The 17867-nt window shown below is 44.7% G+C and overlaps 1 protein-coding gene across 3 annotated transcripts in view; it reads right to left on the bottom strand.

The window, feature by feature from the left end:
* Nucleotides 1-17867, bottom strand: part of IQCH (IQ motif containing H) — an 80303-nt gene that overhangs the window by 61256 nt on the left and 1180 nt on the right. For 2 of the 3 annotated variants that reach the window (XM_028705380.2, XM_077919053.1), the window contains exons 2-7: nt 12203-12319; nt 11749-11846; nt 11172-11280; nt 7608-7727; nt 2108-2222; nt 948-1076 (exon numbers count right to left, since the gene is read on the bottom strand). In XM_028705380.2, coding sequence (XP_028561213.2) covers nt 948-1076; nt 2108-2222; nt 7608-7727; nt 11172-11280; nt 11749-11846; nt 12203-12319 — 688 coding nt within the window. Of the gene's footprint in view, nt 1-947; nt 1077-2107; nt 2223-7607; nt 7728-11171; nt 11281-11748; nt 11847-12202; nt 12320-14120; nt 14268-17867 lie in introns of those variants that run through there. The other variant, XM_077919054.1, reaches the window with a different exon arrangement.

Raw genomic sequence — 17867 nt, 5'->3', positions numbered from 1 at the left:
CAAACAAATCAGGATGAATGCTCAACAAACAGGTCAACTGGAGGCAATCACAGACACAAAAAGCATGGCACTGGAAATGCATTTTAGGTACAAAGCGGACAGAGGCAGAACGGACCTTTCATGGGTCCAGACTCCTATTCTTAGCAGAACAGGAGCTGCTGTTACAGTTTAATTTGCCGAAGAGTACCATGTGATGCCAGGAGGCTGGGCTTTGGCAGAGTGGGATGGCTGGTAGCCTGACTGCTGAAAAGGCAGGGTGGCAATGGTAAAACCATTGGTCAGCTCAAGCAAGCTTGACATACTGAAGTCTATTTATTTAGAGCATTTGTACACTGCTCATCACCCAAAAGTGGCTTACATGAAATCAAAACAACACATTCCCTACCCACAGACTTATGTTCAAACAAACACACAAACAAACAAAAATACAACAGATAAGGGGAAAGGGACAAGAAAAGAGGAAAGAAGAAAATAAAACTCAAAACTCAGGCACTAATTTCTAGACAGTTGTTCCTATATTGACCAACTAGTAAAGTTCAGAGGCAGGAGGTGCCTGATGGAGCTGGGCCTCTAGCAAAGCAGACAGAATGAGCCCTGCTTCCCATCTCTGAGGCAGCCTGATGAAATGTTTGCCCTCAGATGGCAGCTGAGGCGAGAGGAGGCCTGATGGAGCTGGCCTGTCAAAGCAGAGCTGATGGGGTAAGCTCTGCTACTCTGCTCTCCCAGTGCTGGAATGGCTGCCCTCAGATGAGAATAGGGGAGGAACTGTTCTAGCAAGTTACCAGAAAGGAAGGAAGAAAAATCACCCTCAGACTCTACTGGGTTTGTCTGCTGCTGTGACCACTAGTCCTTAGAAACACCAACGCCATTGCCAAAATACGGAACACTGACCAGACAATGGAGAAAGTTTCTCCTTTACAGTATCAGCAGCATCTCTTTGTGCCTACCTGCAGCTGGTTTCTTGTGCTTTTCATGAGATTCATGAAGAGGAGCAGCCTGAGGAAGAATGGGAGGTTTCGCTAGAGTAATCCTAGCTGCACGTGGAATCAGGCCTCTTTCAATAAGATTCAGGATCCCTAGATAAAAACCAGGGAGACTCAACAAGTTCTTTCAGAAGCAGCTTGGTCTGGGAAGTGTAAACTCCTCAGTCCTAAAGCCAGCCCACCAATTTCATAGGACTGTAGAGTTTGAAGGGACCCCGAGGGCCATCTAGTCCAATCCCCTGTTAATGCAGGAATCTCAACCCGTGGTTCCCCATCCAATCTGAAACCATACTGGACCCTGCTTAGCTTTGCAAAATGTACCAGCAGTTTTACTGCTGCACCAAGCTACCAAGCAACATTTTTAAGACTAACATTTGCCTTTGGTAAAGGTGAAAAGGAGAGAAAGATGGAAGAATGCTAGGAGGAAGGAAGCAATTCCCTCTTGCTTCCATCTCTCTCAACCTTCTGAGACAGGAAGTGGTTCAAAAAGGAGATCAAGGTGGAAGAGGAAGAAGAATGTATAAATCAGAGTATTCTTTTTCCTTTTCACTATCTCCTCCAGTTGGAATATAACTGAGGTGGGAGGGGAGCAGTGGTGGTGGCTGGTGCCCCCTGGGCAGAAGGTGAGGAGCAGCCCAACAGCAGGTAGCTCCTGAACCAATGATGGACAGAGTCAACTATTCTAGTTTCCCTCCCATCCCTGCTTAGTTTTTCACTAAGAAGGATGCTGACAGCCAGGGACAACCCCAGGACTGGTTGTAAATAAGAACATAGGCAGTTTGGGGCTGGCTGAAGGTAGACTGAGGCTGGTGGGGCAGCACCGCATTTGCCCTCACAGACTAGCCTCCACTGGAAGGGGGAGGGAGGCAGAGATGCCCATGACAGAAGGGCATCTCTCTTTCCGCTTTCACACACCATGCAAAGAAGAGGTGAGAGAAGGGGAAAACAGTGAGTGAACTTCCTGCCAAGTGTTGCCCATTCATCCGTATTTAAAACAGCCCACCAGTCAAACTGGCTGCCAACCAGTGGTTCAGGTGAAGCTATATATGCCCAGCATAACATACATGCCAGGACAAGTATAGCAAAATAAATCCCAGAGGATTGGGCACGCAGCTGTGACTGACCTTTCTCCGCATCTGTTTTAGAAACTGGAAAGGAAACCTTCTTCAAATGGAAGGAAGGTGGAGCTACTGAGAGGCTGGGGACTGTAACACCTTTTGCTATCTTCTGAGTTGGTGCCTAAGGAGAGACGAGAGGAAACCTATTCCTTCATCAGCTGCAAACTTTTTTGATATTAAGGAGTTCTTCACGCACGCGTGGCTAAATAATAAATACCATTTCCGCTATGAATAGTTTCATTAAGGTTTAATAACAAAAAACAGTATGAGCTCAGATTTTACTGCTTAGGAACATGCCACACGATTGTCGACTGTCAGCGGTTGAAGCAATTTAAAGGAGAGTTAATTAAAATCTAATCAATGTCTTGTGATGTCCGCTATGCTATAAATAATAAAATAAATTTATGAAAACAAAAACACCAATGGCCTTTTACAAACAATTAGCTAGGTTTCAGCAATGACACTATGTAAACCAAGGGAGGCTAACCTGTGGCCCTCCAGACGTTTTTGGGCTACAATTTCCATAAGTCCCAGCCAACATGGTCAATGTGCCAGGGATGATGGGAACTGCAGTCCAGCATCATATGGAGGTGGCCACAGGTTAACCACCTCTGCTGAAAAATGTAAAACCGGTTATTCTGAAACAGCCACCATATTAAGGCCATTTAAAATTGTTCCCTGTGGCAGTCCATAAAGTGGTTTGGGCAAATCTCATCCTTCTACCACAAACTTTCCCTTTTGGGATATTTCTGGTGGCCTGGTGAAACTCACTCAATTCCCTGATATATGGTATACAGTGGGCCGGCAACTCTTGCATAATTACTTAAACACTCATGAAATCTACTTAAACACTCATGATTCAAGGTGAATAGCCAAAAATTAATTAAACAAATGGGAAACCCACCACAGAAATAGCTTTTAAAGCCCTCTGCCTGGTTACTGGTCTCTGGGAGGATCACTCAAGGGCCCTAGAACACTCCTAGAAGCCCACACTGGACAGGTAGGGATGGTTGCATGGGATTGATGGTTCTGGGCATTCCTGGCTTTATGTGATTTTGCCTTTGCATGTGGACCCCAGGACAGAACCCTCACATAAGTGATGGGCCCAGTGTACATAAATGGCTCTTCATCATATCTAACATGTGCAACATGGAGCAGTTTTAAGTCTGGTGCTTATTCACTACTTTATGTCAAGTAAGTGAGCGGCAAAATCTGAGCTTGGGCTGTCAATTTACACCTCTGTTTCAGCACAAAACAGGAGGTGGGGAATACAGAGGCGTTGGACTTGACCATCAAAGGCTGTTCAATTATCTTCACAACTGAAGATATCTTTCATCAGAAGTGAAGCAAAGGCCACAGCAAAGAGCTGTCAGGAGAAAAGAGATGGAGAATGAATGACACACCACAAGGAAAGCAGGAGGGGACAGAAAGTCCTTTGTCCATCCTCCACACCTCCATGCTTGAAGCATCAATTAGTTAGTTAGGAAACAGCTCCTTACTAACCTAGAAGAGAATGGGTGGGCTACAGACAGATTGTGCCTATTTGTCATACATGACAGTGTTCTTAGGAAGAGAATTAGGGGCAGAGTTGGGAGGACAAAAGGATTCAGTTCATTCCAGATTTCTAGATTTAGGATAGTGGGGAAAGGCACCCATTGCCCACTGCAACACACTCTCAGCTGGTGGTGTGAAAGTTACCTAGGAAGTTGCCTAAACTCAAAGACTATGGAATGCTGCCATAGGTAAAAACAAAAAGAAGACTTTAGTCCCCCCCCCCCCTAACCTTTACACTACTGTCAAGTGTAAGTTCCTTCAATTGCAGTGCCATGTCTGGCATTGATTCCAACACTAAGGCTGCAGTCCTAACCATGTCTTAATGACTTCAATGGAGCTTACTACCAAGTAAGTGGGGTTAGAATTGCAGCCTAAGCCATCAACTGATTGTAAGCCTGAACACACCATTTGAGAGCAACATACCGTATTTTTTGTAATACTTGCCACCAAGGGAATGCCTCCCCCCTTCTTCCCCAACAGAGGCATTCACATAAGCAACCTTTCTTTGGACCAGGTTTGGTCTATGGTAATCTCAGGAGCAGGAAGGAATCAGATTAGAATCTACCAACATTGTCACCAGATCTTTCTTGAAAAATCCCCACAGATGACTCATTACAACACAATGAATCTGACATATCTAATTTCACAGAAACATTCTGGCGAAGAGAAACATTACATCAGAACACAATTTTCAAAGGTTAGAAGAGAGATCTTAATTCGGGCTGCCGGCAAACATTTGCTCTGCATAATATGCTTGGAACATGCTGCAGAAGTATTTTCTCCTGATCTCAAGCAATTCTGTGTATAATTAACTTGAGGTCTGAGACAAAACAATTCTATTAGTCTTTTTGAAGTGCATTTCTCTTGTGGATAAGAACTCCCACTCAATATGGTTATTTTTCTCTGCTTCAATTTAAACCGAGCACACCCCCCCCGCAAAAGATTTTCTGTTTAGCTCATTGTATTTCTTTTGTTATTAACAAAGCAGTGCAGAGGCAAAAGAAGCTCTTGAGGGAGAAACACATTTCAGAAAAGGGGAATGGACACTGGAGGTTACCATCACTTTGTCCACCTTATACTTGCACAGCCGAGTAGCTGACAGACAAGTTTTCTCTTAGCATCAGATCAGTGCTGATGACGGATCACAAGCAGATTTGGCTTCAGCTGCTGCTCTTTAGTGACACTGACAAATTAGTTGGATAATTATTTCATATTATCAGTGGCCCATGGAATTGATTCCGCAAAATTATGGACACATGGAAAATATATAGTCCGTGCAAAAAACCCCCAAATACTTTCCATCTGTGATGAAACTCTTAAGTTTGAGTATTTGATAGTCTTCCAAAGGAAGAAAAAAAAACCTCCTGATTTTGTCACTCTCTATTAAAATGCTTTTTGTTTGTGGAAAAAGGAGGTACTAGATATAAAGATAATGTAAACTACAGATGTTTTTACACATATAAGCCTTAAATCAAGAGCACTGCACCATTATCTATTCTTAAAGATTTCCATGAGTTGAATATGGCCCCTCTCTCTAGGTAGTTAGAAGCACTTAACATATATGTCAGTTCCAACAGTTCTGTAAGGTAGGCCAATATTAGTGGGGTGGGGGTTACGACATATTCAGGCCACTCAATGAATTCATAGCTAACATGACATTTCAAATAGATATTTCATAGCTCATGCCTTTAACCACTAAGTTAAGTCTGCAGCTTCCTTACCATCTCACTCTGTCAATGCCTTTCAGTTCTTTGTGTGCATGTGTGCACTGGTGGGGTGCAAAAATAGCTACACAACTCCAGTCTGTGCCACATGTGCTTTTCAAAAAACGAAACAGAAGCAGCACAGAAGGAAGTGAGCGAGATAATTGCTGGCTCGAAGTGCCACACATTTTACTTGTGGGCAGAGGGCCAGCTTACACCAGGCAGAATTGGCCAGCGCTGCTTATTGGAATTCTGGGCTGGGCCTTCATTCTGGTCCGGCGACAGCTGTAAGCCAGCAGCCCATAGCATCTCAATCAGGCGCCGAGCTCCGTCAAAGAATGCTGATACGGACGGAAGCCGCTTCAGCTGCACTCCGCCTTGCAGAATGACAGTCAATCTTGGATTCCAGATGACAAGAACTGGATAAAAAATGTAAAACAAATGGTGACCTTTCCAAAGATTAATTTGTTTACCAACAAAGAGCTCTCCGTTTGTCATCCAGGATAGGGGTGACCTTCACATTCCCATTTCTAGGTTGAGAGGAGGCTGAATGTAGTCATCTGTTCACTTAACTCTGTCTCACCAATTATTCCCTCTCTTATTTTTGGTGAAAGGGACAGTTTATTAATTCACTGTGGTCTCCTGTTATGTTCTTATAAATGCAGTCAACGTATTCCAGATTACTGCAGTGGAACATCAATTTGTTTAAGTCTAATTCTGCTACTGATGCCAAAATTATGGTTTTCTTTGTAATTGCAGCCATATGCAAGCATTTAAAGTGTGTGTGTACAGTATATTCTTTTCTTCAGATCTTACACTGCTTCTATCCACTCTCCTGTTCATTTGAAACGAAAGAAATTGCTTTATTGCCGTCATTTTAAAAATGTATGCAAGCATCCCGTAGGAGATTAATTCAAATACATGCGTACATAGCACAAAACACACACACAGAGTAAAAGCGGGAAGAGGAAAAGGAGCAATTGGAGTAACTTAGTTGAACGGGCAGCAGAAGACAGCAACTCGTAAAAACTCGAGATCGCCACAGCATTAAATTCTTCCTTATGAATAAATGAAGAGGTTCCAAGTTTACATTATTTATTTATTTATTTATTTATTTGGATATTGGGACCAAAATGCCAGTATAAGTCTATGGCTGTGCAGCAATCTTTATGAAAATGAGAACGATAGAATGCTCCTTCTAGGTCACAGCAATTATTTAGAACTATCACTGTGGCAATTTCAACGGCCATTTTCCTTGGTGTATGTTCTATGACCGAGGTGAGCAGCTCATTAGGCCATGTCAGAAATCACTGGCGAGAGGAATGTTAGAGGGATGCAGCTCATTTGCATCTCTAAGATCTCTAAGATGCAGACAATTAACATAATTTGCATCCCATTTTAATTAACATTGCTAATCTGCATATTTTAGCCACATGTAATTAACATAATTTCATGTGTTCACAAACAATACTAATCTATACATTTTAATTGCTTGCAATTAACATAATTTGCATGTAATTTTAATTAACAGTGCTAATTTGTATATTTCCATTGCTGTGATTAAAATAATTTCATATTTTCACAAGTGCTGTCTTCTTGTATATCACAGTTGCATATAATTGATATATAATTTGCAGATAATTTTTCATGAATACCAGTAAGTTATACATCCAAGTGGTTTGTACTTAACATAATTGACCTATCATTTTTTTAAACAAAATGTTGATTTTCAAGGACCAGGATTTATTGTAAATGTGCATTATCTGAAACAACTTCCAAGATCCAAGTGGCTATCTTTTGTAAACTTATGGCTTAAAATGGTTAAGCACAGAAAACATGGAGAATATAATTGAAACAGACCCAGGGCTAGTTTGTATATGCAAACTAATCATCAGATGACTACAACATCAAGTGATGGGTTGAACATATGAAGGGGCCATCACACATTAAACACGTTAAACACAACTTTCATTCTACCTCCCACTGCCTCAGGCACAAAACTTTTTAATGGAAAGAGTTTACTCATCAAAGAAGGTGTTGTCATCAAATGTAAAGAAATCAATGCAATGTCATTTGAAGCCCCATCTTCTTCTGAGGCTGATCTTCTGAACTAGGACTGCATCTCCTAACCACCCACCCCCAAAAAGCTGCTGCAATACTGCCTGCCTGGATTGTTTGGGGGAATAATTTACAATAGTTACAATAATATTGAAACAAATAAGCCATTGAACCACATCTTTGTTACTTACAGGGGCTGTTTGTCTCTGATTCATTATTGGCAAGTCAACTCCATAGTTCTCATTTACAAAATTTCGATGGCAAGCATTGCGTGGATTGTACATAATCTTCACCGTCATTGAAAGTTTTTGCTGCAAGAGAAAAAGCTGTAAATAGATGATAAATGGAACAAAAACAAAGGTTCTAGAGAACACATCTGCTGATAATTTGCACACATACTTTGAAAGCATGTGTGGCGTTGCTAAGGATGTATGTGCACTGGGTTTTCTTGGGCAACTTGCTTAGTGCACTGATGTACAACCCCGAAGCAGAATGCAAACAAAATGGCTAACTAGAAAAAGCAGACATATACAGCCCAAGCTCACATCCTGCGTGGATGAGGGAGGTCAGAGACCAGAATGCAGCACTAAAGTAAGAAACATTAGATTGTATAACCCCTGCTTTTGCCCTTCTGTCTCCAAACCGGGGGACTAAACTCTTAGCTACTACCCTCTTTGTGGCCCAAAACTCTGCAGCAAAGGTGATCCTAATCTCAGAGGCTCTTTCAGGAAGCTTTGGCTCACTTAAGTCAAACAGCTCTGGACCCTGGGGCTGGCAGCCATACATTTGTTGCAGGACCTAGAGCTTCTTTGGCTGACTAGACTCAAAAGGGTATCCCATCACCTCTGCCTGAGCCTGACACCACTTGAGCAGCTCTGTGGCAACCTCCCTGCAGAACCCTAAGAACATAAGAAGCCCCATCTAGGCCACCACCCAGTTCTCACAATGGCCAACCTGTAAGTAGAACCTGAGGGGAACAGCACTCTCCCTACTTGTGATTCCCAGCAACTGGTATTCAGATGCTTACTGATAAGCAGCCGTTGCTAGCCTTATCCTCCATGAATTAATCTAACCCTCTTCCAAAGCCATCTAACTTGGTGGCCATCACTACCTCTTGGGGGGTAAATTCAATCCTGAGGGTAGCTCCAACCAGCAGCACTTTTGGCTTGGCATGCTTTGTTAGGAAACTGCAAGGGACCCATGAAGGCACAGCGGCGTAGCATGGGTTGTCAGCACCTGGGGCAAGGCAAGTAATTTGCGCCCCCTAACCCGTGGATTTGTCCTAACCCCAGATGTTGCGCCCGGTGCGGCCGGCCCCCCCTGCACCCCCCACGCTACGCCACTGTGAAGGCATGAATCAAGGCTTCAGGATCTCAGCTGCAGGGACTGGATATGAATTAAGAACTGGGTATGAATTACATTTTAAGTCCTTCAGCAAAAAACTATCCACATATTATTAACCTTGCCTTTTGTGGGCTAGAACCTTACTCCCCCCCCCCTCCACACACACCCCCACCATTGTTGAGATTCTCTGGATGTTGAAAAAGCCAGAAAATCCACTGGGCTCCTCTGCTTGGTATATTTTGATCTAAACATTCTACTGTGTGAAGCGGATGTAGTCGATTCCTAGTCTGATCAGCAGGCTACATTTGTGGTCCTGCCAAACTTGCTGTAGATTTTTATTTAGTTATTTATTTTTAAATCAGGGATTACCGGCCCAGTGAACCAAAACAGCATCCTCTGGTTCAGCTTCAGTTCACTGACTCCATGAAGGTAAAGAACATGCTTAGGAAGTAAATGGGAAATAAATAATAATTAAAGAAATGGGAATTCACAATCCTGAAGGGAGTGATAATACTGGTTTTAGCTGGATGGAATGTCTCCAGCTATTTTGCTTGCTTTAAAAAAAAAATCCAGCGGAAGAAAATCCTAGTGGAAAGGAGGGGGGACATATCTTTAATAAGCTCATCTTTGGCTTAATGAATATGATGCCTTCTGTTTTATGGATATAAAAATAGAAGCCACAGAAGTTAACACACAGGGTAGAATTATCCCTGTGTGCAGGCACTTGCATTTCACACAGAGCCTGTCTTTTAATTGTGCTGAAAGGAGAGGCAACAACACATTTGGACCTGTATCAAGAGCAGTAATACCTCCCTGTAGTTTTCCCGTAAACATGGCACTGAAAATGAACACAGGCTTATTCCCCAGCTGATGAATGGGGAAGAAGCATGGCTGCTTAGAGCTCTGATTTTCTCTGCTTTTGCTCAAGCAGGTTCAGCAATCTATCAAGGCTGAAGATCTGGCACCAAAAATGATTCAAAATTTCTGCCATAACAAAGCCCAGGCCCTCAACATAATTATGCAGTTCTGCCAAAATGAGTCTCATTTTAATGATTTACTTGAACTTCCATGTTTGGGGCTTTCACAGAATCCAGAAAACATAGCAAGTCAACAACGTAAATGTCTAACCTGCCCTATAGTAAAGGTAAAGGTACCCCTGACTGTTAGGGACGGTCTCTGGGGTTGCGCACTCATCTCACTCTATAGGCCAAGGGAGCCAGTGTTTGTCTGCAGACAGCTTCTGGGTCATGTGGCCAGCATGACTAAGCCTCTTCTGGTGAACCAAAGCACTGCACGGAAACACCGTTTACTTTCCCACCAGAGCAGTACATATTTATCTACTTGCACTTGATGTGCTTTTGAACTGCTAGGTGGGCAGGAGCTGGGCTGAGCAACGGGAGCTTACCCCGTTGCGGGAATTCGAACTGCCGAGCTTCCGATCGGCAAGCCTTAGGCTCTGTGGTTTAGACCACAGCGCCACCCGCGTCCCTATACCCAGAAGCTTAAGGCAGGTAACAGGCAGCAATCTCTTAGCTGGATTTCACAACTGTTTCATGATAAAGAGTCATTCTGCCAGTGCACCAGCAACTGAGAACAGCTGGCAAAGCCTGACTACATTTATTTTCTGAAGTTAAATTAGGGCTGGTTTTTTTGTCGGCAGGTGCCATAACGACATGATATGGAAAGGCAGTGGGGCTTCAGCCTCACAAGGTAAACCCTGGGTAGGCCATAGCATGCCCCTCTCCAAATTAAGATCAACCATGCATAGTGAAGTAGAGAAATATTGTAGGTTGGTATTAGAAGCAAAAAATATTTAATGCAGGAGCAGCCCCTTTCTCGCTTAGCTTACTGTCATTGTGGGTTTGGCCAACCTACTTCTGATCTTCTGTCCATAGATCCTCTGCATAATTTGTGCTTCTGCTGCTCATCACAGAATTTCATTTCCTTATGATATAGTTCACTTAGAGCATCCACACCTTACATTTAAAGAACATTTAATGCACCTTTTAAATACGTGACTTCCCCCAAATAATTCTGTGGATTATAGTTTACACTTCACAGAGGTGCAATTTTGAGCACCCTTAACAAAACTAGGATTCTTTTTGGGAAGTCATTTGCTTTAAAAGTATGGTGCAGTTGTGACCTTGAACTGGATTACGTCTGCTGCACCACTCCCCCCCCCCCCAAATTTGGCTCATGTGTGACTTCACACGCTATAGCTACATCCATTGTCCTTGCAGACAAGGACACACTCCGATACCCACTTTCTGCTTTCCAAAGCAAAGCATTAGGCCTGCCCTTTGGGACTTGAGAGGTTCTTTGAGAGAGCACTAGGGAAAAGAGACTCAGTTGGGAGTATAAGACGGTTACAAAATCAATGGAAGGATTACAAGCCATGAGTTCCTTCAGACCTTTGGTGCAGAAGACCTATGTGGTGATAACCTGCTGCAGGGCTGAGTGGTAATTGCAGACATCTCTGGGCAAATTATTTCTTTCTGTGAAGTCTCCATGGGGAGCCCCCTGAGAGAAATAAATAGGGAAATGTTGCAAGATTTGGTTCAGTTCCAACTTTATTTTCCACACCTGCAATAGTTTAAACTGCTGCAATTTATTTATTACTTGTTAAATTCATATCCCACCCTTTCTCCCAGAGGAGCACAGGCAGCAAGCAACAAACAATGAAACAATAAAAAAACCTGAAAACTTGGGTTAAGTATATGAACTCGAAACCACAACAGGAGGCATTATTAGTGTCCTTAACTCTGTAGACACAGAAATTTACAGAATCCTGAGAACAACTAGTCCAATTTCTGCTATAAGATGGAAGGCATGTCTTCTGATACAGCTTTTTGTGTGTGGATTTTTGACTATTTGTAATATGCCATATGAACTCTACAAACACCCAAATACTACAATTAGAATATAAACATCTATATTTAATAATATACAGATAAAGTAACATACACAAATAAATTCCAGTACTCTTACCATTTGGACACCTGTCTTGAACGCAGATCCACATTAGAAGGTGACGAAATTGTTAGCACAGTTTGGTTTACAGCATTTAAATACCTTTCAGCGTGTTTCTGTTCAGGGATAGGGAGAAAGAAAATATAGGATATTGAGGTGATGGAAGAGCTACCTCAGCCAGCAGATCTGAGCAAATTTTGAGCTTTGAAAACAAAAATGAAAGACATCATCCCAGGCTCTGAATTTGTCTGAGTTTATGCTATGTCTAAGACAGCCGTATAATGCTGAGCACCCAAAACGTACTGTCACTGCTCTAAAATACAATACTTGGCACTTCAAACCATTTACTATTCAGAAACGGAATTTAGAAAGTGATGAGGTGTCACATTTTCACTTGAGGATAAAATACTGATTAACACTTTCACTGGGAGACGTTTCCCCATTTTTGTTGGAAGATTCTCCATCCACTTACCTTTAATCTGTTCTCTGCACTTTCAATAGCAGCTTCAAGGTTCTGAGCATCCTGCAGTTCCCAATCATGGCTGATGTCTCGCAGCTGGTCCTTCAGCTGCTGAAGATCTTCTTGAACCTAGAAAATGAGTTGAAAGTTGCAGTAAATGCATGCATCACCAGAGGGTGTAAATATATTTCACAGAAACTGAAAGCAAAACAGATTTATGAAGCACTGCACACAAACACACACTTCAGGGAGCAGCCTCTGCAATTTTACGGAACACAGAAGAGGAGATGAGCAGGTTGAAAGGGGCAGGGAGGGGTGTAAAATATTGCAACCCAAAAAGCATGCATCAGGAAAAAAACTTGACAACTATCTATTTCTTCTATACAGGCTGCAATCCTAAACACACTTATTATTTAAAATGTATAATCTGCCTTTCCTCCCTGAAGGGAACCCAGGGCAGTTCACAACAATAACATTATATAAAACAATGGAAACAACACCGCAACATATCACAGACAGTACTTAAAATCAAAAGTGCAAAAGTTTCATTGCTGGAAAATGCAATCAGATTTTTCTTTATAAACCTGCATAGGGTTGCACTGCTTAACTGCAATCCTACATAATAATAATAATTTGTTTATAATAATAATGTTTAACAGGCTATTGTATTTAAATATTTTGTTGGAAGCTGCCCAGAGTGGCTGGGGAAAGCCAGCCAGATGGGTGGGGTATATTATTATTATTATTATTATTATTATTATTATTATTATTATTATTATTATTATTACAACCCCACCCATCTGGCTGGGTTTCCCCAGCCACTCTGGGTGGCTCCCAACAAAATATTAAAAGCACAATAAAACAGCAAACATTAAAAACTTCCCTAGACAGGGCTGCCTTCAGATGTCTTCTAAAAGTCAGATACAGTTGTACCTTGTTTTGCAGCCAGGATCCGTTCCAGAGCCCCGGCCGCTAGCTGAAAAGGATGCAGAGTAAAGTGCCGTGTCTGCACACATGCGCGGAGAGGTTTGCGCTTCTGTGCATGTGGCAAACCCGGAAGTAAACCATTTTGTTTATTTCCTTGACATCTGGTGGGAGGGCGTTCCACAGGGCGGATGCCACTATTGAGAAGTCCCTCTGCCTGGTTCCCTGTAACTTGTGAGGGAACCACCAGAAGGCCCTTGGAGCTGGACCTCAGTGTCCAGTCTGAATGATGGGGGTGGAGATAAGTCCTATTGGACTTAATGAAATTGGCTTCTAGGTACATATACTTAGGATAGTACTGTCAGATTTCTAACCCATGTCATCCAAAATGCTTGAGGCAACTTACAACATAGTACATCCATAATGGAAAGGGAAATAAATATGATGAAAATATCAATGAAATACACTGTCAACTTAAAATTACCTCCAGGAGCTTAACCGAAAACAATAAAGGTTTGCAGCACTTTAAGCCTGGACTTTGGCAACACTCTAAGAACACAGCAACCAAGTTATAACTCCATACATCATTATGAAATGAGCATCATATTATAACAACAAAGAGAGCATTCTTAGCAGACTGCCAAGATGGTAATGAGACACAGGACTGGAGGTATTAAAAAAAAAAAAAATACACAAAGCCCAGTGCATGTGGGCCATGTTTTTCAGCTGGAGGACCACATTTCCTTGTGGCGAATCTTCCAGGAGCAGCCTGCCAGTGGTAGGTGGAGCCAGAAGCAAAAGTGTGCAGGACAACAAATGCACATTTTACCTTTGTGTCATAGGCTTCATTCCAGTCACACAAAGGTCACAGGTTTCTACGCCTACACCTACCCCACACTAGCCTCCATCCAGTCAAGCTAGAGGCATTATCACAGCCCAATGATACATCCCAGCCAAACAAAAGCACTTGAGAGGAGTGTGAAGCTGGGTTGGGGAAAGGGGTTACCTGGGGAGCAGATGTGGTCTGGTGAGAGTCCTGATGTCCAAAGGGAGAGGCCACATTTGGCTCCCAGGCCCAAAGTCATCCTATTAAACAGGAATGGACAGCACACCCACCTCAGATTGTACCTGGCATGAAGAGGAACTCAAACATCTGATGTAACTTGCTTTCTGTAACCTTATTCATCAGAAAGCATGCATATTGCTGACAACGTACTCCAAAACTCTGGATAACCCCACTAAGCAGTTTCATGTAGATATTAAATAGCATATGGGAGAAAATTGAACCCTGAGGAACCCTCACTGGAGGCTCCACAGGGCTGAAGAGCACTCCTCAAGCATCCCCCTCTGGAAATGACCATCCAAGTAGGAACCACCACAAAGCAGTGCCACCCCCCTAAGTCAGACAGCTGTTCCAGAAGGATACCATGGTTGATTGTCTTGAAAGCCATTGAGAGGTCAATGAGAATTAACTGGGATACATTTCCCTTGTCTCTCTCCCGACATAGGTCATACAGGGCAACCAAAGCAGTTTCTGTGCCAAAACCCCAATTGAAATGGATCTAGAATATCAGTTTCCGCCAAGAGCACCAGAATCTGGTCCACAATCACCTGATCAAGAACATTTCCCAAGAAGTAGAGGATTAGCAACTGGGCAGTAGTTTCTTAGATTTTCTTAGTCCAGGGAGGGCTTCTTGAGGAGTGGTTTTACTATTACCTCCTTCAAGCAGGCAAGGACCACCCTCTCTTTCATGGAGACATTAATCAACTCCTTGGCCCAGCCAGTTGTCCCCTCCCCGTTAGTTTTTATCAGTCAAGAGGAGCAAGGGTCCAGAACTCAAGTGGTTGCCCTGAGTGAACCAAGAACACTGCCCACCTTATAACAAGTCAGAGTACTGCTCTTATCTAGTTCAGTATTATGTACAGTGGTACCTTGGGTTAAGTACTTAATTCGTTCCGGAGGTCCGTTCTTAACCTGAAACTGTTCTTAACCTGAAGCACCACTTTAGCTAATGGGGCCTCCAGCTGCCGCCGCGCCGCCGGAGCACGATTTCTGTTCTCATCCTGAAGCAAAGTTCTGAACCCAAGGTACGATTTCTGGGTTAGCGGAGTCTGTAACCTGAAGCATGAAGCATCTGTAACCTGAAGCGTATGTAACCCGAGGTACCACTGTACTCTATTGCAGTGTTTCCCAACCTTTTTTGGGCAAAGGCACACTTGTTTCATGAAAAAAATCTCGAGGCACACCACCATTACAGCCCCGTGACGTCAGCGCGCAGCGTCACGCCGGGAGGGACATGAATTGCTAGCAAATTACATAATCACCTCCTTGAGGGCTGGCTCATCTTCTCCGAAGGCAGAACCCCATTAATTAACAGCACAGACTCACACCATAGCCAAGACGAGGGGGGAAAACCTCAGTCATGCACAGTCATGCACATGTGGGGGCTAAATGAGGACGAAGACCGGGCAGACAGCAGGGTTCAAATCACCCCACCTGGCCAGGACAATCCCTGGGTGCTCCCTTGGGCCACTCGCCTGACCCACCTCGCAGGGCTGTTGTTGCGAGGCTAACACGGGGAGAACCACGCGCGCCCCCGGGAGCTCCTTGGAGGAGAAAGCGGGCGATGAATGCAATGCACGAAATATATGAGAGGCGACCAGGTTTTGCAGGTGAGGGGCCCCCGCCAGCCTCCGCTTCCAACACCCGGCGCAACGACGCCGAAGTTTCCCCCCGGGCTCGGCTCGGGGAGCAGCGCTGCTCCCCCCCGGCTCCCCTTTGCCCTCCCGGCTCTCTCTGCCGCCCACTGGGGACCCCCCTCACCTGCCAAGTCCGGAGCGCCGGTGGAAGTTGCATGCATGCATGCAGGGCGCCGCGTTGCCATTGCATTGCACTGCACTCCATGCAACGCCTGCACGCATGCATTGCCTTGCACGCCCGCCAAGGGGTCTCCCCGCGGTCTGATGCGTCCCCTCCGGCGCGGATGCAGCATTGCAAAAATAAAAAACCCCCGACGCAGCCCTACCTGGGGGGCAGCCTCTGCCTCTGCCGCTCCGCCTCCGCGGGGATCCCCGGGCTCCATCCTGCCGCCCGATCTCCGGGGGGCGCAGGCAGGCTGCGCGGGGTCTGCGCGGAAGAGCCCCTGCCCGCCCGCCCGCCGCCGCTGCGCTCATTCCATGGCCGGGAGAAGAGCGCTTCAAACAAAACGCCCGGCCAGGCCACGCTGGGAAACGTAGTTCGCGCACCCCGCGCGGGCGCGGAGCCCAAGGGCGAGGGGACTACGGATCCCGGCAGCCCCGGGGACGGAGGGGGAGAGGCCGGGTGCAGGGATGGAGGGACGGGTGGGCGAGCGAGTGAGTGAGTGGCAGCCGCCAAGCCTTGGCCGAGAGCCAGGAAGGGCCTCCCCGGAGGAGGAGGAGGAGGGAGGCGCAGAGCGGGAGGGAGGGAGGGAACCCCAGGGGTCATCTAGTGACGGCTCCCCAATCGAAAATTTGACTTTAAAAAAAAAAATCTTTCAATTTTTTAATTTTTCCCGCGGCACACCAGGCAACATCTCGCGGCACACTAGTGTGCCGCGGAACAGTGGTTGGGAAACACTGCTCTATTGGTAGCAGCTCTCCAGGATTTCAGACAGGGGCTATTCCCAACCCCATCCAGTGATATTGGGGATTGAACCTAGGACCTTTTGCTTGAAAGGCAAATACTCTACCACTGAGCTATGGCCCTTCATCTTTTCCTAAACATTACTGTTCATTCAAGTGACTTTTCCGAGATCTAAGCTTTGCAAGATCAAAGCAAGGGTCTTCACTGCAGACTAATCAAATGTGCTACCTAATTCTAAGCATAGCTTACTCAGAAGCTAGGCCCAGAGTTCAATGTACTTTATTCACCGGTTAAGTGTGCATGACATTGCAGCCTCAGCTACTATGGAAAATCTCAGCTCCCTTGAAATTTTCAATAAACATTGCTAAATCCGATCTTTCTCTGCCAAAAAGCTACGCTTCAATGTGCAAAAGGAGAGGAAAAATAAGCATTAACATTTGAAGAAAGCTGGGAGGCATCAAGGCAAGAGCTCACAGAAGTTAAGTAAAAGGTGCAATTTGAAAAACAGTTAGAAGGAGGCTCTGGAGCAACCAAAGCATAGAATGTGTTTTTATTTTATCTTTCCTATGCCCAAAACTCAGTATAGCCCACATTTCATCCTCACAACAATCTTTTCAGTTGGGTTAGGACAAGTATGTGCATGTGTGAGATGTTAGTCTTTACAATGCCACATGACTGTTTTTAGTGAGATAAAGGTAAAGGTACCCCTGCCCATACGGGCCAGTCTTGACAGACTCTAGGGTTGTGCGCCCATCTCACTCTATAGGCCGGGGGCCAGCGCTGTCCGCAGACACTTCCGGGTCACGGGGCCAGCGTGACAAGCTGCATCTGGCGAGCCAGCGCAGCACACGGAACGCCGTTTACCTTCCTGCCAGTAAGCGGTCCCTATTTATCTACTTGCACCCGGGGGTGCTTTTGAACTGCTAGGTTGGCAGGCGCTGGGACCGAACAACAGGAGCGCACCCCGCCGCGGGGATTCGAACCGCCGACCATACGATCGGCAAGTCCTAGGCACTGAGGCTTTAACCCACAGCGCCACCCGCGTCCCTTTTAGTGAGATAGTTTGGTTTAATTTTCACTACCATTTCAGACTGGTGAGGGCTGATTTGATTTTAATTCTTCAATACCAAAACAGGGCAAGTCCCCACA

This window comes from Podarcis muralis, chromosome 14 (assembly GCF_964188315.1).
Source record: "Podarcis muralis chromosome 14, rPodMur119.hap1.1, whole genome shotgun sequence".
NCBI classification, from domain to species: Eukaryota; Metazoa; Chordata; class Lepidosauria; order Squamata; family Lacertidae; genus Podarcis; species Podarcis muralis.
The sequence above is the reverse complement of the archived record's forward strand: the minus strand, read 5'-3'. Positions and strand labels throughout refer to the sequence as shown.